This window comes from Brachypodium distachyon, chromosome 3 (genome assembly GCF_000005505.3).
Source record: "Brachypodium distachyon strain Bd21 chromosome 3, Brachypodium_distachyon_v3.0, whole genome shotgun sequence".
NCBI classification, from domain to species: Eukaryota; Viridiplantae; Streptophyta; class Magnoliopsida; order Poales; family Poaceae; genus Brachypodium; species Brachypodium distachyon.
In genome coordinates, this window is record NC_016133.3 from 36,926,659 (window position 1) to 36,948,458 (window position 21,800).

The following is a 21,800-nucleotide window of genomic DNA, read 5'->3' on the forward strand; positions in this document are numbered from 1 at the left end:
AGGTGCTACTAACATGTAGTGCTAGCTAGCCCTTAATTGGCTTGTATCAGCAAAAAGTCAAGATTGCACTACTGTACACGAGTCAATCTCATTTCATGAACATGCATATGCTGCAGGCGCATGACATTCCAGGAGCATATGTTGAGTGTTAGATGCGATTATACACAACGAAGCGTACAATACCATGCATCTCTCAGAAGTCAGAGAGCTAAATACAAGACAGAAAGAATTTAAAGGTTTGGCTGCACGTACTGCAGCTTAGTCAACCGCCACGGCATCTGCAATTAATAGAGGTTTCTTGAACCCAAGGTGAGCAAATAAGGCAAGATACAATGCCATGCATTGGATCGAATTCGCATTTGTCTTTTTCATTTACTGCTCCTCGAGCATGGAATGGATTGAAATTAGATTGATATTTTTTTTTCTAACATGGTAGTCATACATAACTTCAGAGAACACTCAACATAACTAATCCATTGTGTAATTTTTTTTTCAATTCCATGCATTGGATAGAATTCGCATTTGTCTTTTTCATTTACTGCTGAAAAAATTACACAATGCATTGTGTAATTTTTTCCCCGAGAACATGCATGCTGTATCTATGTGACAAGAACCATTTTAGAAAATTGCAAAGCGTCCGCCCCATACATAACTTCAGAGAGAGTATTTAATTTGTGTATATCTTCTACTACTCGCTCCGTCTTCTGATTCTTGTCTCAAATTTGTCTAAATATAGATGTATCTATTCCTAAAAAGTGTTTAGATATATATAATGTTTCGACAAGAATTATGAAATGGAGTGAGCACTATATTTTTTGAGTATTTTTACAGTACCCTGGTACTCCATAAGGAGAACCCGGAGTACCAAATAAATCTAACCGTTGATTTAGGAGGGCATATTAGTCAATTTTGCATGACCTTTCGTCCAATAGAACAACCTATAATTTCCAGGGACCTTCGTCTATATCGAGGATCAAGCAGATCCGCTGGCCGCCGCTTGATCCTCCCAATGTAGAAGATACCTGGGCACGTTTTGGTTTCAAATTGGATCCAACCAATGTAATCGTTAATGCAGCCATGCCCATGCATGAGCAACCCGGAGCGTAGAAATCTGCTAGACACCGTGATCGCAGGCTGAGCAATTTTAATTTATGGATCAATCTCGTTATTCCCAAGAAAAATACTTCTCCTACATAGTATAGTCATAATTGCATGCACGATCTAAAATCTGCATCACAATCAAAGTCGCCGATGACATGATTTCCTAACTCGATCTGATTTTTAAGGAAAGTATGTGATTTGGCCGGCCAATCAGCCGCAATCGCCGCCTCTCTTGCCACAAGAAAATAGGAACCGCGAGTGAATTAAGTAATTTCTTTATCACAAAAGTCCTAGTAATTATCCTCTTGATTACTATTTTACCCCTAAGTCGTGGTTTAGTTTTTAGTGGTGGTACTCTATATTATGTGTGATGGAGTACCAACTAAGGTCATCCATCAGATTTAAACAAATAGACGGCTCATATTAATTCCGGGGTATTGTAAAAGAACCCTATTTTTTTTATCTGCCAGGTGGCACAAGAACTACGTCAGAAAATAAAACAAGAAAAGGGTAATCTTTCTCCCATTATGCGGTCGGAAAAAAGTTCAGGTAATCTTACCATACAAGTTTCAGAAATTTATTTTTGTACGGATGACAAGATAAGATAGTACGTCCTCTGAAGCTGCGTTAAAAAGAACGTGGAAAACACGACAAGGACCAGAAAAATATAACGCCGTTGCCGGGGATCGAACCCGGGTCACCCGCGTGACAGGCGGGAATACTTACCACTATACTACAACGACTTCGCTGTTAGATGAAAAACCTTATCTTATTTATTTATTTCATTAAAAACTCAGACTCCTTTTGCGAGTTAACACCAAAGAATTGGCATACGTAATTTCCTTGGCAGTTTACTTGCAAATACATCTAAGATATACTTGTTCAGCGTGTAGAAGACCCTGAATTTAACGACATAAATTCTCGTATTCATTTGGCACAGCTAGTCAAGTAACAGCAGCCGGATTCCCAATCATACGAACATACATTGTATTCCGTATATAGTAAACTGATTCTGTTGTCCAATTATGGGTTCATTTACATATTTCTTTACATACCAGGGGAGGGGCGGAAGGGAGAAAACAAAAACAAGAATGGACTATCATCGCCCCATTGTCAACAAATGAAATGAATAGCTTAAAGTCAGGGTACAGATAAGCCTTGGATTGAAAGGAAAAAATGCATCCAGCATTGCACACTTCTTGAGATCATCTTAAAGGTGGCCTTGAGAACGCCGTCTGTGCCGATGTGTATGTGGAGGGTGCGAGTGGAACCGTTGCGAAATCGGAGTCTGGGCGACCAAACTGATGTGGCTTTGTGGAGGGGCCGGGCACCAGATTTGCAGGGTGCTCTGGTTGTTGGAAACTTGACATGTTGCTTGTACTGGGCGTTTGGTTCTCTTCCTGCGAAAACCTAGCGGCGGCTTCTGAAGCTTTTTGTTTCTCCCTTTCTTCTGTCTCCTTGAGTAGAAAGTCAACCCAGAGATCCGCAAAGGACTGCAAAGTGCAAACAATAGAAAATCCAGATATCAATGAAACAGGTAGCACTGACAAAAAACATTTGTCAAACTTCTATGTCACTTGTTCCTTAATTTTTTTTATACGGATGACAAAGTAACAGAGATATGCTTAATACGTCAATGAATGCACCATCATGGCAAGAACAAACAAATATAATGGACATAAATACCCCACCTGGTTATCCTGAGATGCTTCAGCAGATTTGCCTGCTGAATTTCCACCAACAATTCCTCCAACTAGGCGTCCAGGAAGACCCAAAACACCACGAACGACACCCCTACCAGCATTGCTTTGTGCAGCACCAATTCTTTGTTTGTCTTCCTCCGAGAAGCCAAGCATGCGGACCATAAGATCCAATACCTGGACATAGCCGATATTTCAATATTAACTGATGTGAAATTAAAGTTGATAGGTCCATGGCACCACAAAGAGTTTGAAGGAGCCAGGCACCTCTTTGTTGTGATTCCTTTGGAAGTACGTGACTAGTAGTTTAATAACAATTCGTCTGCAAGAAAAAAAATCAACTTATCATATAGCCATTACGGATAGGTCAAACTAAAGGTAAAGCACAAATGGTATATACATCCTGTGACAAAGAAAGCTTGAAATAAAATGGGATCAACCGATTCTTTGATATATCTGAATTTTGCAGATGTCACAGTATGACAATAAAATAGCCAGCAGCAAGTGCAAAAAACTAATTACAAAAAAACAAAACGAGATGAAAACCGAAAAATAATACTCTTTTGTTAGTTGTTCCACTTTTTGTAATTAATTTCCTAGAGAGGATTGGGTATTAAAGTTTATCAGCAGGATTTTCCACGGACATAATTGGTTCTGCAATTTCAGAACATTTATTTAAGTATCGATAGTTTTTATCAGTTTTGCACCGAAATTGCCTTCCGCGCAGTTTGCATCCATGTCTCTTTTATCAGTGGATAAACCCAATACCAGCTGAGTGTTCATGTATGTACTCCTTAAAATCATTAAAGAAGGGAAGAACCAGCACCTGTCAACGGAGTTATCTGAATCAAGTGACATCCTATTGACTGTTGTCATGCTTTGTTCTAGCGCACGTCTTAATCTTGAATTGTCATCCTCAAGCTTCTGCATGGAGCGCTTCCCATCCGCTAACATCCTCTCAGCTTGAGAAAGTTTAGCAGCTATCTCATCTTTTTCTCTTCTTGAAATTTCAATTGTTTGATTTGCCACCTGCAAAAGACAAATTGCTTTAGCGATGTTATTCAGAAAATGGCAGCATAATTTTTTTACATGGTCTAGAAATCAAAGTGCGCACGCTCAAATGCAATATTTTTAATTACAAAGGCAATCGATCAACTAATTCATCAACCTAAGTGAAAATGAGTTAAATGATATTGATAATAGGCCTAATGGCAATTGTTAGGGATTAGGATGCGGAGGCAGACAACCCTGTCCTACCAAATAAGGGAAATATCACATTAATTAAGAGTATCTTATTATTACATAGTAGCATATTATTAGGAAATCATCTATTAGTTAAGATTAGACCATATTGTTAGGGGCTAATAATCTCCATATAAATAGATGAGGCGCACGCGCACCCTCCATGGTCAATCAAAGAAGTTTTATCCTTTTTCATATTAGTTTAGTTCTTTCTCTCGAGCCTAGTCTCATCTACCCTTAAGATCTGGCAAACACAACAGCAAGTTACAAAGTTGACAAATGCTTGCTGAAGCATTTATGGTGGAGGATGCGTTTGCACTTTGCAGTCCTTACCTTCAAAGACTCTGATAATTTAGTCAACTCTTCTCTAGCCATAGCTAAATCGCCCCCAAGCCGTTCCTGGATTAAAAGCGAGGACCAAAATCAGGGTGAAAATTTGCAATAAAGAGCACATTAAGCTTCAAATCAAGAAAGTCCAAAGAATTCGATCACCTTTGCTTCACTCTCAGCATAGTACTGTCCAAGGGCAGTCTGCAGATTAAGCAGCTCCAAGTTTTTTGATTCAAGTGCATTCATGCAGTTTGCAAGCTTGTACTTCAAATCTTCTAGTTGTTCGTTTGACCTCAGGTGTTCTTCATTTATGATCTTCTTACTGTCCTCCTGCTTTGCCATCTCAACCTTTAAAGCCCTTTCTAACTGCACTATGTGAGCTCTTTGCTGCTCACAGAATGCCCGCAACTCTTCAATGACTTTGCTATCTTCATCCATCTTTTCTTGGTCTTCAAGGTCCTATGAAGAATAAATTAGTTTGTATTAAGTTTGCTAGCATCAGCCCACCACTCCTTTTATTTTAAAGTAGATGAACAGTTTTTGCATAAGCTAGCACATACTAGAAGTTCAGATAAAGTTATCTGCAATAGCTTATGCAACACCTTATCCTCTATCCATCCCATTAGATGGCTGAATTGCAAGTGTGCAGACTAAGAAACAGGATTAGATTGTTACCTTATCTAACAAATGCTGCTTCAGCCGAGACAAATTTTGTAACGCTTTGTCTCGCTCATGAGAAGTGTCCTGTAAAGCTTTCTTCAATGAAGCCATCTCTTCCTTAACCTTCATAGTCCAACTACAAGCACATCAGTATTTTTATTCTCTTGACCATTCAGTAATACTGCACATTACCAAGCACATCAGCCTATTACTTCTGACAGTGTAAGATGGCTCTTATTAGCTAAAATTGTAGAAATATCGAGGCTATTGAGTATCACATTGAAGGTCTGAACCATCAAATAAACAACAAGAGATGGTGCAACTAGACCAAAGAATGCCTAGCAGTCTGTCTTATGTGTCTTCTAGAGACATGAACTACTACAATAGTACAATTCCAAATTATGCATGTAATATGTCGAATTTACAACAGAGGACAAAGATTTTACCTTTTCCATATCAGAAATATTGTTAACTGCAGAAGTAGCATCGTCTCCTTTTTGTGAGGTACTCTGCATACTTGCAAGATCAGCCTCAAGCCTGCCCTTCCCTATCTGCAGAAGCAAGGAAATCGGGTGTCATATCGCTATGTCGTATGATCATCCCAATTACAGTACTGGCATATCAATATCGGTAAAGCTGCAGTAAATTTATAATCATGTTAGGCATTATTTAATCATTTAAGTAATAACTACATTAATTTAGACCTTTAAATCTGAGTTCTCCTTCTGTAGAGCCATCACCATACTTCGAAGGCTCTGAAGTGATCCATCAGATGCATGCTCATTGTCCCTTGTGCTCAACTCGTCCTGTAAGCGTCTCAACTCTGCTTTCTTCTCACTTAGTTCCTTCTGTAACTCTTCCGTGGAAGTTGCTATCTGTGAAAGTGCAAAAAATTTCACATCCCCATTATGCAGCCAGACAAAAATAAAAATAAACATGGGTCGTATCCACCATCTATATGCAGGAGAGAATTCTAATGATATAAAAATATTAAAGGTAACAAAATAACAGGAGTTATTCTGATATATAGACCACAGACATGGATAGTGAATGTATCTATTTCTCTTACATTTATACTTACCCTATCTCTATTGACCTTCAGCTCATTTAGCTGCTGCTGAAGAAATGTGTTCCTCTTGTTTTCATCTGCAAAGTGGAAATGAAATATTAAAAACAAATTAAGTGCAGTACATCATAAGCTGGGCTGCAAACTATTTCAAGACAGAAGAGTATAGACTTCAAACTGGCATACCTTCTAACCTCCTTTCCATCTCATCTTCTTTATTGGAATAGTTACTGAGTTGCTGATTCAATTGTTTGATTTCATTTTCAAGACTGGCCTGTTTAGCAGCAAAGTATGATCTCTCTTCCTCCAATACACCTCCCTGTAAGAAGATATGCATTCAATAAGACATGGTGCCCCTTTTTTCAAAACTTCACTATAGAACAAAGCACAATTTTGTCAATAACATCAGGATGAGGGTGTGAACAGAAGACAAGCTATGAATTTGTAAGTTAGCATAAGGTGATGATACTGCTTATAACTTTACCTTATGCTGCCCTGCCAATGAGTGCAGACCATTTTGCTGGATACCCTGTGAAGCACTACCACCATACCCATTCTGCTTTAAAACATTCAATGAATTTTCTTGAACTGTGTTTCTTTGCACTCTGCTCGGAGATCTTTGTGAAGCACCCTATGAAAATTGAAGTTATTGATGTACCACACTGGATGCTAGTTAATCGGGAATAACTTAAAAGACGTGGACATAAAATCACTCAATTACATTAGAACTGCCTGGGACTGCCTTGACGTTAGAGATTTCCATACTTTTTCTCAATGAGCCATTTTCTTCACGTAGTTTCCCCAACTGTTCCTGTCATAACATATGCAAGGCTGGATGTTAGAAATCTTCTGTGCTATAAAGTCAATGAGATGATAAATATTTTAAATGCTTTGGATAATATCACGACTTCACCACAATAGAAATTGACTGTTTTAGTGGCACTAAGCGCTAAGCTCAAGAGTTGAGTATAGTATCGCTAAACAAGCTCAAGACATGATCTGATTCTGACAAACAGATATGCAATAAGGGGGTGAGAGAGAAGAGACCTTCCAATCATGCATACCTCCTTTTCCTTCAACATGGCAGCATAATTAAAGGACAATGCCTTTATTTCAGCCTCAGAAGATTGAAGCTTTTGAATATCTTCCTTGAGTTTAGAAATCTACAATTGGAAGCAATCCCATCAAAGGAGTATTTCCACAGCTAGCCACATAGAGAAAGAACACGAACATATGTTTTCAGAACAATTCTTCATCATGCAACCATGTAGTGAAAAAGCATTCACCCAATCATACCAACAACCTTTTGCTCTACATTTCAACAGTAGGAGAGCTCTGGATATTTTATAACATCTACAAGAGCCCTGTAATAACAATAAAAAAACTTGTAACAGCAACATATACTCCACTAGTCCAGTCGCGCCCCTTACATAGAATGCGTGTAAAATGTCCAGTTAAAAACAACACAGAACGCATTCATTTTGATCAAACCCACTAGCCTAACCATTTCATTTGCAATTGCCTGAAGTCAGCGAACTGGTAAGCGACTAGCTGTTAACAAACTAAAAGTTCTGCATTGCAAAAGTAAGAACAGGGCAATCGACACAGAAAAAACTATTACCACAACAGAACTTTGGTACATACTTGAATCGCCTTCTATTTGAATAACAAGGGTTAGCTCATCAGCACGAATTGCCTTGGCATATCCTGTCCGTGCGGGGTGAAGGTGAATCATTTGTACCTGACAAGCCTACGCACTACAAGCTCGCAAAGGAAGAGCTTCGGATTGGGACGTGTACTCGGGCCAATTCGAGACGGGACGGGACGAAACGTGCGTGGGACGGAGCAAGGGTACGTTACCTCGTCGGGCTCAGCGGGGTCGGGGCGGGAGTACCGTCTCCGCCTCCCGGACGACGGCGGCGTAGGGGCGTGGTCCCCGCCCCGAGATGGCGACGGCGCGAGGAGCTCGTCCTCCGCGGCGTCGTCGACCTCGCCGGCGAGCCGCGAAAGGCTCTCCCGGTAGGTCGCGATTGAGCTCCGCATCTCCGCCGGCGCCACCGCTTGTTGGCCGGTTGGATCCCACGGGAGGTTTGGGGGTCGGGGAACGAGTTCAGGGGAGGTGGTCGGGAGATCTGGGAGAAGTGAGTAACGGGGAGGGGGGCGAGGTTGGAGACGAAGACAAGTTTTTTTTCTTCAGTTTCTCGTTTTCCTTTAAATATATTTTGGAATTATTTCGATGTTCTCGCATAACCGTCGGCTGGATGTGATCATGTGAATATTAGAGCTTAGAATTCAGTATTCCTCCTTCATAATTTCAGGTTGGATGTCAAAAGCTCTGTCCAACAAAAGATGTCGCATCTTCCCCCTTCCAGTTCAATTGAAAATTTGCAAAAATATCCCTCGTATTTGAAATTTCGAATTCATATCTCAAATTCAAACTGAAATCTTGATTGGTCCGTCGCCATCCCGCTGCCTGAAAAGAGGAAGAAGAGCGAGTCTAGAATCAGAGGAAGAAGAGCGGTGTACTAGAATTCAAAAATACAATCGAAGTCTTGTGAAAATAAAATTTAGAAACACCGATTTAAAGGTCCGTCTGAAAAGAGATGTACGGGGGTTTGACTCCTGGTTGGGTACACGTGCCCTAACAATTCAACCAGTAATTGATTTGTTATTTGGATGTTCATAAAATTGAGAACTCTGAATTGGCACTCCAGTTCTTTGGTACTGTATTGGATTTGAACTAAAATAATCTTCTACCAATTCAAATACTAACCCTTCTAGTTGGGTGGAACTGGACTACGGCTGCACCTGCCACCGCCAGTTCTTTGGTATTGTTGAGCTACTGGGCTTTACATGACAAAATTTGGAAATTGGCTGCGGCTGGGCCCCCACTCGGCCCAACGTAAAAAAAACAGTTGTTATGTGAAGAACTAATGATACTTCAAGAAACTTAAACCATTTTACACCGGAGGTTCTTCTATGACGCATATCCATGATTCAGAGACAAAAAGGACCAGGTCATCGCGGCATCTCACTTGGAGAATGGAGACCATGCCTTCCTTCCTTGTCACCGGCGGAGGAACCCGTGAACCAAGCCTGCGGTCTCAGGACAAAGCAAAATAAGCCAAGTTGGCTTGGAAAGGGGCTAGAGCTGTAGTTAATTTCTGGAAAATTAACCACGAAAATTGCTAAGACGGGGGGAATGTAACTAGCTCTATGCCTCATTTGTCTGCCCCCCAAAACCAGCTGAGCTCCCATCCGAGCGCTATAGCTTTCGTCTTACATGACCTGCTCTCTTGTGGACTAAATTGGTTTAATTCTGGCAAGTTTGAGGATTGCAATGCAGTACGTACACTCAGCGTTAAATGTTCCCGTTTATAAGGTTCTTGGAGCATCTTCAGCGTTGAATGGAACTACTCAATTTGGGTTACAAACTGAAAATTCGAGATTGTTTAGATAGGCATTATCCACACCTAATAATAAAGGGAGGAGTGTTTTCTTCGTCATCGTCCGCCAGGCACATTTGCGTTTTGCCCCATCCAGTTTTCAAGAATCAACCCACGGTCCGCACATGTCGTTTCTCCCCTGTCAGCCAGTCCCCACGAAACGGATCCTCCACAAAAGAAGGAAACTCTAGGCCTCTAGAAAATCCTCCGCCACCGTCGCCCAACCCGGTGCCCCGGCCGTCGCGCCGCCCAATCCGACCCTCGCTCACTGCTCCGCGCCATCCATCCAATGGCCTCCTGCGCTTTATGCCGCCCGACGCCCGCGGCACAGAGGCAGGTAATAGCGCCAGGGGGCTGAGATCCGAGCGGCGGCGGCGGCGGCTGTGTGTGTCCAGCTCCTCCTCCGCCCACCAAGCACCACCTGTACCCTCCCCTACTCCTCCTCGCCTCCGTCCGCTCCCCGTAACCCTCCCGCCCACGTGCCCACGGAACAAGCACATCAACTCATTGCCCGCCCGGCCTCCTCACACCACCGGCTCGGTGTCGTCATCGTTAACGGCGGTGGCCTCCATGTTCTCCGCCGAGCCGAGCGTGGTGCTGCGAGCGCTCTACGTGCATGGGGAGCTGCCACATGCGCTCTAGCTGCTTGAGTCCTCCCCCGAGCCACCCAACGAGGACGCGTGAGTGGCGCTCTTCCACCTTTGTGAGTGGTGACACGCTGCGCCGCAGAGCACGGGTTGCGCGCGTGCCCGTCGCATACGCCACCTTCGAGCTCTGCCTCAGGAACGCCATGCTCGGCATGCTCGTCCGGTTTGGGGAGTCGTGGCATGCGTGGAGGGTGTTCCTAAAAGTGCCCGACTGAGATGTGAGTCGAGGTCAACATGTTAAATTAAATGCACTCGTGACTATGTATTCCAAGTGTGGTGATATTGAGGTTGTGCGGTGACTGCATCTCATGGAACATGATGGCTGCTGGACATTCTGAGAACCATGAGTGTGAGGCGGGGCTGGAGATTTTTCTTCACGTGCTAGAGGATGATCAAGTGGAGCCGAATCTCATGACGATAACCAGTGTGACTGTGGATTGTTGTCTGACCTTGATTTCGCAAAGGAAATATGCATGCATTAGTCGTAAACAGAAGCTTTGCCTGTAATCCTTGATGTCAAATTAAATTGTTGTTCTTTCTATAAACATGAATTTTTATGTGCAGGTGTTTAAGAGGCCGTGACAACGCACGGTCACTGTTACTAGTAAACTGAAAAGGATGTAGGACCACCGTAAAAGATATCTCCTCCACTAAGAAACCTATCAATGTCAATGCATATGTATGGTATTTTCTTTCAGTTTTTTAAGTCACATCCGGCATACGAAATGGTACGCAAGACGTGTGGAGTAGTACATAAATAATACTAATATCACTTGAGCAGATCAAAGATCGGGGGATGTTTACTTCACCGGTGGTCACTCCACAAAATCATTTACTACATTGTGACCTCAAAACTAAAAAATGCATTGCATAATCTCAGCAGAAAAAAGAAGGGGGGAAAAGAAAGAACATTGTATACAATGACTTTGTACTCATATTTCCCGGTTGAGGTAATTGATTAAGGTTACTTACCATGTCATGTCACAACGATAGATACCAAATCAAATAAAGGAGTAAATTATTACCACATCCTTGTATGCTTAGATCACCGGTGGTCAAGTGGCTAATTGACCTGAAAATACATACGGAGTAGCATAATCCCAGCAGAAAAAAGAATCGTCGTATGCTTAGATCACAATGTGGGAGTAGGGTTTTTTGAGTACTGGCGAGACGAAGTAGCCTTTTGAAATGGGAACTTCAGGGTTTTTTTTGGAATAAATCGATATTTCATATATATATTTTGAAACGAGGAAAACCCCGTCCTCTACAAAATCGATATTCACATGTCCCGCAATTAGACAAGTTTTAGCGCCTAAACCTCGGGACCATATATAAGTGGGCAAGCGATCTCTATCTTGTAATCAAAATAAAAAGTAGTTCTATACCCATGAGAAGATTAAAAATATGAATCTTGAGACAAATTTAGCGACTAAGCTAGTTTGACCGGGAGATCAACTGCAAATCCAGATAACTAAATATAGTCGGTGGTGGGGAAAGGTTCGGTCGGGCGCTATTTTCAGTTATCGTCCGGTAACCACATTTCCTGGCAGTTAGTTTACTATGAAAAAGATACCGTTTATAAAAGAAACTTAGGTTGCCTTAGCATTGAGGTGGATTCTTATTATATCATTTATTTCACCCAGTTTTGCCTATGTTATTGTTGGTTAAGCATTCTTTATCTGTTTGTTTTGTATTTTTCGCAGCAGATTATAACGTAAGTTAAGCACAACACATCTCAGGTCTCAGCTATCGCAAACCGAGTATTAGTCACGAGTGAGTAGTGTTGAACCCGTGGCCCCTTGTTAAGAGAGATAGCTTCATCCGCAGTGCCACATATAGTTGCATTTGTGAAATCACATAGATTCCGGATATTTTTTATTTGTGTCAAGAGTAGTCCCACCAAAATATGCCAACCATTGTCTAGCTAAAACATTGGTAAAGGATTTCCAAACCCATGAGTGGTCAAAAGTTTGACAAGATTTGTGAAGAAATTGTGGGATGAATAGACAAGATTCCATAAGCAACCAAAATTTTGACAACCAACGAAAACAAACACCAAATCTATTCGGAGGCTGCCGGACGTACCCTCGATCGATACATAACCATTTTCAAAACAAAACAAAAATCAAAATTTCATCAGAAATCCTGTCAGATAAAGAACCTTGGTTCTCAGCCAAACCAGCCGGTTGTTGATTTGATTAGATCAACTGTCAATTCGGTCCTCGCTCAGCCACGTCAGTTACCACTCCATAAACACCCATGGTTTGCTCTTTGCATACATTTGCACGAGAGCCCACTTGCAATGGCTGCTGCGCTCTCGTGCTCGCTAAGATGTTGGACTATCACTGGGCATCATCGCCTCCTGCGCGTCGTCGTCTTCCTCCTCCTCTCCCTCCACCACCAGGCATCGTCCCTCAATTTCCACTACGACTACATCAACACGACCAACAAGGCCGACTTCGGCTCGCTCGGGGACGACTGCAACATCAGCGACCACAGGGCCGAGCTCACCAGCCATAGCGACCAGAACTACATCAACAACCTCGGCCGGCTGGTGTTCCCCAACGCGATGCAGCTCTGGGATCCCGCCACCGGCGACACGGCCAGCTTCTCCACCGCCTTCTCCTTCGGCATCGAAGCCTTGCCGGGGATGGAAGTCGGTCACGGCATGGCCTTCTTCCTCACCGGCGCTCCAGTCGGCACCGCGTCCAACGTGCCCACAAACTCCTTCGGCGGCTTCCTCGCCCTCTTCGGCCCCGACATCCTGACTAGCCGTGGCAACGCGACTGGCTCCGGCGGTGACGACTACCGGATCGTCGCCGTGGAGTTCGACACGGTCAAGGACGACTGGGACCCCAGCGCGCGTCACATCGGGGTCGATCTCAACAACATCAGCAGCTCGTTGGGCAACTACATGGTCTTGCCGGACGACAGCTTGGTGGGCCGGGTCATGTCGGCGCGGATCGACTACAACGGCAGCACGGGCCGGCTGGACGTCGTCCTGCGCAACGGCAGCAGCAGCGACGACGGCAACACCACTTACGCTCACAGCACCATCGTCGACCTGCGAAGCGTTCTGCCGCCGCAGGTCGTCGTCGGCTTCTCGGCGGCCACGAGCAAGGATCGCGTCGCGCTGCAGTACGTGCTGTCCTGGTCCTTCTCGACCACTTCGCCCGTCGGCAACGGAACCTCGGCACAGCCACAGCAGCGTCGGAGGCACACGGGCAGCACGCAGGTGTTGGTCGGGGTTACCGTGGCGGCGGTGCTGGCTCTCCTGCTAGGCACTTTCGTCGGCGCGCTTCTCTGGCGCTCGAGACGCCGGCGGTCTGATGATGATGATGAGTCTTCTGACGAGGTGTCCTCGGGCGAGGAAGACGACGACGGCTCGTGGGCGATGGAGGAGGACCTGGAGTCAGGGGCGGGGCCGCGGCCGTTCCGGCTTCGCAAGCTGCGGGCGGCGACGGGGAACTTCTCGGAGGAGGAGAAGCTGGGGCAGGGCGCGTCCGGGTCGGTGTACCGCGGGCGCGTGGACGATCTCGACGTGGCCATCAAGGTGTTCTCCCGTGGCGGGTCGGCGCAGGGGAAGCGGGAGTACACGGCGGAGGTGACCGCCATCAGCCGGCTCCGGCACCGCAACCTGGTGCACCTCATCGGCTGGTGCCACGGCCGCAAGAAGCTGCTCCTCGTCTACGAGCTCGTCCCCAACGGCAGCCTCGACCGCCACCTCCACCACGGCGGCGCCGGCGCCACGTCATCATCATCGGCGCTGCTGCTGCTGACGTGGCCGGCCAGGCACCGGATCCTGCTGGGCCTGGGCGCCGCCGTGCTGTACCTGCACGAGGAGTGGGGCCAGTGCGTGGTGCACGGCGACATCAAGCCCAGCAACATCATGCTGGACGAGTCCTTGGACGCCAAGCTCGGCGACTTCGGGCTCGCCAGGCTCATCGACCACGGCGCCGGGCTGCAGACCATGACCGCCGTGGCCGGCACCCCCGGGTACCTCGACCCGGAGTGCATCGCCACGGGGAAGGCCAGCACGGAGTCCGACGTGTACAGCTTCGGCGTCGTGCTGCTGGAGGTGGCCACGGGCCGGCGGCCCATGGCCCCGCCGCCGCCGGGGGAGACGAGGATCTTCCGGATCGTGGAGTGGGCCTGGGCCCTGTACGGGCGGGGCGCCGTGCTGCAGGCCGCCGACGAGGCCCTGCTGCGGGGCGAGATGGGTTTCGACGCGCGGGAGATGGAGCGAGTGCTGGTGGTCGGGCTGTGGTGCGCGCACCCCGACGCGGCGGCCCGGCCCAGCATCAGGGAGGCCGTCGAGGCGCTGCGGTCCGGCGAGGCCGCCAAGCTGCCGGCGCTTCCGCCCAGGATGCCCGTGGCCATGTACGTGCAGCCTTATTACGACCCGGCTGAGAGTGAGAGGTACGTCGTCTACGACACAACGACGTTGACGGCGACAACCTCCGTGACGGCAGAGTACAACTACCGGACGAGCTCTCGCGACTACAGCACGCTGTATTCTACCTCGGGCATTCCTCCCGTGGGGTCAAAACAGTCAGTTCGCCTGCTCAGAGGAAGGTAGGTAGTTGCTCAATGGATGACCATTTCCTCTGTCCTCCTCGTGAACACTCTGAAAATTGTAAATTATGTAATGGGTTTTGCTATTTTTGTTTTGAGGAAAAAATAGAGGGTTTTGCTATTTTGAGTTCACCTGAAATTGAAGGAAACTCTGCTCAGCATATGATTACCCATGGTACTTCTTGCAGTGTAAGAATTCTCGTGTGCGCCGACTTCCTTCATGATGCATCACCAATGTAGTTCCCCTTGCCTTGTTCTTTTTTTTTTTTGAAGGACCCTTGCCTTGTTCTTGTCTTAGTAGATTGTTTCACATATGTGTCGTATCGTCTCGTGACCCTGAAACGATCCCGACTCCAATCGCCTGAGTCTCAAGGAAAGTGTAGCACTTTGATCACCAACATGGAAAACTTCATAACTGCAAACCCAACACTAATCCTGGTTTACTGACCACCAAGATTGTCGAGAACAAGCAGACTCTCACTGTCACTCGCTGCATACAAGGAACGAGAATCATCGCATTGCTGTTGTTGCTCTCGGGCCTTGGCAAACAAGGACACAACCGGGCCGCGGCACATAACGAGCCTCAGCAAGCGGTGGAGCATACTGGCCAGTGCCCGGTGATGAGGTCAAGGAGCGTAGCAGGAACTTTGTTAGCCTGCATCTAATTTTCTTTCCCCATTGAACAGCAGATGTTGCTGCTTGTCTATGTGCTAAACAAGCTTGTTTTGATTGGGAGGTGTACATGCATTAACTTAACATGAGAAAGCTACGACACTTACTACCGTACCAAGGGAGTATATATCTTCGTAGTATACTTATTTGCTATCGGAGATACTAGTACACACTTAAAAGAATTTGACTCAGGACAGTGCTAGAGCATCTTATATCTAGGAACGGAGAGTATTTGAAAGCTACTTAGAAGAGTGAGAGAATTGCATTGTGGTATCCAGTAGGGGGGTAACAGTCTAACAGATCATCCAGAGATTTTATGTTCACCAGTTTGAACTTGCCTACGAGCTTCAAGTAGCATATGCTATTGCTGTTGATACTTGGAAACCAGTTAACATTCTTGATTTGTATCTACAGCAATAAGACCAGCCAATACAAGCAGGCTGATCTCGTGATGGGACAAACCATCAGCACTTGAGAGATAAAACAAAATTTCTTCTGTAGTTGAGGATACAAAGTGCAAGGTATTATTGATCATTGTCTGCGCTACATCTTCCACTACATTGGTATTGCTATAAGTTAATCGAAGCAGGCTTCAGCTTTTGGTGTACACAGAAAGCTTCAAGACAAGGTTGTGTCCGTTTCCCTCTGACAAAACTGGAGCTCGCTCCGCATCAAAACTGAAAGCCTTCGAAGATATTACTAAACGACAACTGGACCTTATCCAGGAAAAAGCATGTTCACTCTTGAGAACTCATTTCCTCTAAGTTACACCTAGCCCCGCCAGCCCAATGCTCGAGAGAGCAGTACACTTGGCAGATTTGGAGAGTGTCATGTTTCTACAAAAGAAGGTGGCTCCATCTTCCGAGCAAATCCTGATCATGCCATCTGACTTTGGTGAAGAGCATACTTGACAACCTCGTAAAAGGATATGACAATTCCAACTGATGGGCCAGCACGTGCAACACGAGGACCAACACCGGTGAACAAGCCTTTTGGACCTCCAGAGCTAGCAAGTTAAAAACAGAGTGATGAAATGATCTGCTAAGTACTCTGCAATATATTGTGGACGGTTGTTCTAAGACTATGCTACGAAGTCAGAAGTTCTTTGTAGTTTTGTGCGTCATGGAGCTAAAATATCTATTTTAACCAATAGAAAGCCTACTCTTACTTTTCATAAGATCGTTCTGCAGTGCCCTAAATTCGTGCATTAACTCATATATACCCCTCCGGTTCAAAATAACAATTCGTTCTTGTGCCTGGGTTATGTGTAATCAAACATTACAGACTTTCCAATCAATATCTATTTGAATAACTAGATTGTGACAAATAAAAAGGTTGTGTGAGAAGATTTGTCTAGAAAATTATTTTCACACTATTGTAGTTTACTGTTATTTAAAATATATTCAATTATTATGGTCTGCAATATCATTCTCTTGATATTCAGTAAAGGAATGGTTTTTCTAAAACCCAACAGTTAATATTAATGCCCTCACTGACCCATGTTCCCAACAATTTATTGCCATGTTCACATACCTCACCCAGCAAGCTGCCCAACACAAATGGTTACTAAATCACAGCTACACTAAGGTATAAGCCCAATTGACCATTTTGTAGGTTGGGTTTTGGGCCACAAAAGCAGACATGTAGCCCTTTATTTGTTTGGAATGAAATGCCTCTGAAGTCTTAACAGTATATGGAAGACATACCTCCATATATCAACTAAGGTTTGCCTCGTCGTCATTCTCATTGCCTTCTGAGCATCCTTCTGAAATGAAAACAAAATAACATGCAAAATGAAAAGAGGAAAGCAACGAATGAATCCAACAAATGAAATTGATGGCAAGTAAAAATTATATGGTGCTTCATGAGGGAAGTGTACAAAATATGAAAGACACAAACCTCTATCTGTCTCCTTGTCTTGGCAACATCTAGAGGGCATGTAAGACCAGCTGCAAGACTACCTGCTACAAAACCAGCAGCAAAGTTTGCTCCCAACACACTAGCTGCATCGGCTTCTTCTCCAACAAGACCAAGAAGCTTTCTTCGAATCTACGTGTAACAGTGACAAGTTAAGATGTGTACCATTTGGCTATGATAATTATTTAGCATATCTAAGGCATAGACAACACGGACTCACCGGCTCCAGCGTTGACCAGCATATAGCAGAGAACGGAACATCCCGTGAAAGCTGTGCACCCACACCAGTCCATAGAACACGATAATTTTGTACTGTTTCAGAATTAACTAATTAATTAATCAACCAAACTAACGTCTTCCCCAAAAGAAAGAGTTATGTTAGTTCAAATTAAGATCCAGAATACTTAAAACTAACATATTTGACAATGAAAAACAAGCGTGACAAATAAGAACCGTTATACTAACATATGTGAAAACAAATTACAATATCATACCACTCTGACTTGAACTTGCATGTGGTGAAAGAACACCAAGCAATGTTTTCCACATTCCAGGAGGCTTTACTCCAGGCTGAAATTCCTTATATGCCTGATAACATAAAATAGTTACAATTTGAAACTCCTTATTTTACAATGAGGAAGAAAACACATTATATAGGCCTCTAAATTATCTAAACGAAAATATCCTCAAAGATATATGACATGAACTGAAATTTACTAACTAGATACTTGGAAGTTCCAATAGAGCATTACCTGCATCCGTGTCCTTGCCAATTCGATTGGGGAACAAGCAATGCATGCTAGCGAACGTGCAACTGATCCTGCTACTAGTGGGGCATATGGTGTCAAACCAGGAGCATTGCTTCTTGTAAAATCTTCAATTCTGTTGCGGAATATGTCATAGCAAGGCAAATATATTCCAACCTGCTTGTGCCCAAACGCATAATCAATGGACACCATTCAGTCCCGAGTGCGCAAAAGTATAAGTTCAGGAAGATATTGAGCATGTTAGATGATATCTGCCTTTACTTTAACAGACAGATATGGCTAAACACAAAAATGGTGCTGTAGACCTTATTTAGGGCATAGATTTATTTCGTTATACAAACTATAATTTGCAGATGCAGACTAGTAACAGTTAAAGCATGTAAGGCTTCTTCTATTAAGATGAGTTATACATGTAACAGCAACAAGAAATTTTCTCTTGAAAAACAAGTGCAAACGGCACGGCGAAGCACATGCTATTTTGCTTACTCCGCACATATCGGAGAGGTTGGAAGTACTAAATGATTGTCTACATTTCACGGAACGGAAACAAAATTAACACAAGACAGAAACTAGCACAACCAAATATAATATCGAGAACTCACAGTTGGAATAGCTAATGCCAAGCCTGCATTTGTACCTCTCCATAATCTACCAAATCCCTCCTGAAACAACCGATTAACAAATGTTTTGAGTATGTCTGTCCACTGTACGGTACTACTAACGTAAGAAGCTACCAAAGCACATTTGTGCTGCATTACCTGTCTAACAACTTTCAAGAATACGTCAACTGTGCCCTTGTACTGAAAGCAATCAGGGGGGCAGATAGGTTCCCTTCCCAAAATGACACCACGTGTGCACGATGGAGAGCACCTGAATTCAGACAGTATCTGGAAAGGATTATAAGACATCAGCAGCATTCCTCCAATGTACAACAGTACAAGAAAAATAGGTTATCCATTTGACAGCTAGCCCATAAAACCAACAGGGTCATTGACTAATGATTCATCCTATTAACATGAATAGATTTGTAATAAAGGAAAAAATCTTAGGATGTAAACGTGGATAACTTGGTTCAGGAATATGATGGCACTTTAACTATATTTCTCAACTCCATTTTCCATGACCAAAGACAAGATGCACATCCCAAATCTAGTTGCTTATCAGAATGAGGACTATATCACCTGTCAAATTGAACATAATTCTAAAACCCTGTGGTACAGTTTATACAAGCATATTCTAGCTTAATGACATTGTGATGTTATCTGTATTGCCCTGCAACTTAGATCTTTACCAGACAGTGACATAGCTAACATCATCCACTTCGAATCATGCGATATGACCTTATCATTAACTGCTTCTCAACAAACAACGAAAAATAAGTTGATACATGGAAAGTCCAAAGCTAATTAAAGTGCAAATGGTAGGCTGGCAAATCAATTACAGTGGCGAACTTTAGGGATCCACTATCCAGCAGAAGTTACCAGCAGTTCTAGCTAACTATGAAATTTAAGAAACCGAGTAACGAACTATCCTAGCTTTTGGACCAAACAAACAATTTTGTACACCTTCACATCCGGAAACATTAACGGTATCTCACACACCAACATAATCTATAAACCATAAATGACTAAACCCACACGGTTGTATCATTTCCCTTTTCAAATCTTCTCTCAGAGTTTTGCCATTTGAGATCGCTGGCCTTTTGTGCTTTAGTTTCCTGGCTTCACCGGAAGCTTGGGGGCAATAAAAAGCAATCAATTTCCTCCAGAACATATTGTAATTAGAGGCCAGCCAAAACACAACACAACACAACAGCAGAGCAGGCAGCACTAAAAATGAGATCAGATTGGTTACCGAATCCGGTCCGAGCGCCGCCATCTGTGGTGCTTGGTAGTAAGCCACCCCCGCCGCCTGCGCCTGCAACCTCGTCTGCACGTGGACACAGAAAAACCACCACCTATTAACCACCGCGAATCACACAAAAAAGGGCTCAACCGCGTAATGGAAAAAGGACGAGAGGCCCGACCTTGGCGACGTCGAGAGGGTTAACAATGATGGCGGAGATAAAAGCGGCGCTGGCGGCGGAGAGGGCGCGCTCGAACATGCCGAGCTCCTGGTCCGCCGGCGGCGGCCCGGGCTGGGAAGGCTGCGTGCCGGACGCGGCACCGCCGCCGCCGCCGCCAGAGCCAGAGAGGTCGACGCGCGTGGCGGCGGCGGTCATCCAGGCGGGGAAGCTGCCCCTAGAGCAGCCCGCCATAGCTCCAAGGAGCGCAGCCGGATCAATTGGTTGCCGAGGGGAGCGAGGTGGCGCGGGCGGGTGTTGCGGCCGTGGCCTGTCTCCCTCCCTCTCCCTCTCTAGAAGGAGAGAAGGCTCCGGGACGAGAGGAGGGGAGAAGGAAAGGGTTGGTGTTCTGTTTCCAGAGGAGTCCTTTGGGCTGGGCTGACTAATTAGGTTTTGCACGCCAGCTCGCCTCTCCTCCTCTCGCCACCTCCATGCTTACGGAAATCTACGTGACTGCGTCGTGTACACGGGGTACTGGTGTTTTTCAAAACAAAAAATGGAAAGGAATAAATTAGGGATCCGCAAATTACTCTTGACAGTCAATGTTCAGTGGAAAAACCGGCACATTTGATGCGCCTCATTTTTGTCCTGAATTTTTAGCCAAGAATCCAAGAAAGGCTATTAAAAGTGAACTTTTTTAATATAAAATGCTTTCTATATTTGGATATTTCATAAAATGTCACGTCTTATGACAATGGGCCGAATTATGCGTGGGTATTTTATCAAGTAATTAAGCGGAAAAAGGAAATGAATCGGTATCAAGATCTTGCTCAATAAAAGATGCTTGCATGATATAGTAGCAGATGATCTTCGCTCATTTTGTGTCAACGATCTGTGAAATGTACTATCAGATAGTATCGATTAAGAGATTTAAGGCAAATATTTTGGGCAAAGATCTATAAGACTGGTTGCATGGATGATTCGGAATTGCTCTGCGTACGATGAAATTCGTATGAACTCCATACGACAGTGCATCATGGGCACACAACAAGTGAATCGATGGCAGACGTGTAGTGTCATACAGAAATCTTACAGTTTTCGTCGGATGTATAGCAGTTCTCAGGATGATTTGCCCAAGCTTTGTGAGCCCGCGAGACTCTGCTCTTGCTCTCTCCGCTTTAAAATATGCAATTAGGTTTGTTTTAAATTAAATTTGTCGATCGAATATGTAGAAAAAATACAATATATACAAGTTACAACACCAAACTTATAGGGAACTTTATATTAGGGTTATTATCAATATATTTTCATATTGTATTTGTTTGCTATTATATTGTTAGTATTTTAGAAACACTGTTGAAATTAAATAAAGCTAGAATTGGGGAAAAAAATTGAGGAAAGACTTGGGAAATTCTAGATGTCTAGATACTAAAAAAAACTGAAGGGGTATTTGTTTTCTTGGAGCCTGGGGTCGAGCATTGGATATGGAGAAATATGAGAATTGTACCACAATTAACTTGCTGTGATATCTTAAATTAATTTGTTGGAATATTGTCACATGTCCATTTCTTTATACGTGAGTCCATTTTAGAAGTTTCTGATCGAACAACCCGTAAGCTACATACACTCTTTATACCTCTCCCACACTACAGAAAACTGCCTCATTATACTGCGG

General features: G+C 44.3%; 3 protein-coding genes and 1 non-coding gene across 5 annotated transcripts; 1 reads left to right on the plus strand and 3 right to left on the minus strand.

The window, feature by feature from the left end:
• Positions 1–1,772: 1,772 nt before the first annotated feature.
• On the minus strand, positions 1,773–1,844 carry TRNAD-GUC. Its single transcript has one exon. It is a non-coding gene; the product is annotated as a tRNA-Asp (tRNA).
• Positions 1,845–2,062: 218 nt separating this feature from the next.
• LOC100821026 (golgin candidate 3) lies at positions 2,063–8,276 on the minus strand. 2 transcript variants are annotated; one of them, XM_010236780.3, is made up of 15 exons: positions 7,960–8,276; positions 7,164–7,262; positions 6,821–6,910; positions 6,584–6,730; positions 6,286–6,418; positions 6,115–6,179; positions 5,738–5,908; positions 5,480–5,584; positions 5,049–5,156; positions 4,536–4,832; positions 4,377–4,442; positions 3,628–3,830; positions 3,069–3,123; positions 2,793–2,978; positions 2,063–2,594 (listed from the first exon to the last, which is right to left on the minus strand). In XM_010236780.3, the coding sequence occupies exons 1-15, from the start codon at positions 8,140–8,142 to the stop codon at positions 2,307–2,309; spliced, it is 2,196 nt and encodes a 731-aa protein (XP_010235082.1). In that variant the 5' UTR covers positions 8,143–8,276; the 3' UTR covers positions 2,063–2,306. The 2 variants fall into 2 exon arrangements, with proteins under 2 accessions (XP_010235082.1, XP_003574415.2); XM_003574367.4 differs by lacking the exon at positions 7,960–8,276 and having other exon boundaries at positions 7,147–7,262.
• Positions 8,277–12,198: 3,922 nt separating this feature from the next.
• LOC100833494 (L-type lectin-domain containing receptor kinase IX.1) lies at positions 12,199–16,157 on the plus strand. Its single transcript, XM_024461304.1, has one exon. It carries the CDS (start codon positions 12,495–12,497, stop codon positions 14,769–14,771), a length of 2,277 nt encoding a protein of 758 aa, XP_024317072.1. The 5' UTR covers positions 12,199–12,494; the 3' UTR covers positions 14,772–16,157.
• LOC100821327 (mitochondrial carrier protein MTM1) lies at positions 15,911–20,568 on the minus strand. The gene is made up of 10 exons (XM_003574368.4): positions 20,150–20,568; positions 19,978–20,052; positions 18,882–19,010; positions 18,726–18,785; positions 18,109–18,279; positions 17,851–17,944; positions 17,577–17,668; positions 17,339–17,488; positions 17,146–17,204; positions 15,911–16,445 (listed from the first exon to the last, which is right to left on the minus strand). Exons 1-10 carry the CDS (start codon positions 20,378–20,380, stop codon positions 16,316–16,318), a joined length of 1,191 nt encoding a protein of 396 aa, XP_003574416.1. The 5' UTR covers positions 20,381–20,568; the 3' UTR covers positions 15,911–16,315.
• Between the last annotated feature and the right edge of the window lie 1,232 nt (positions 20,569–21,800).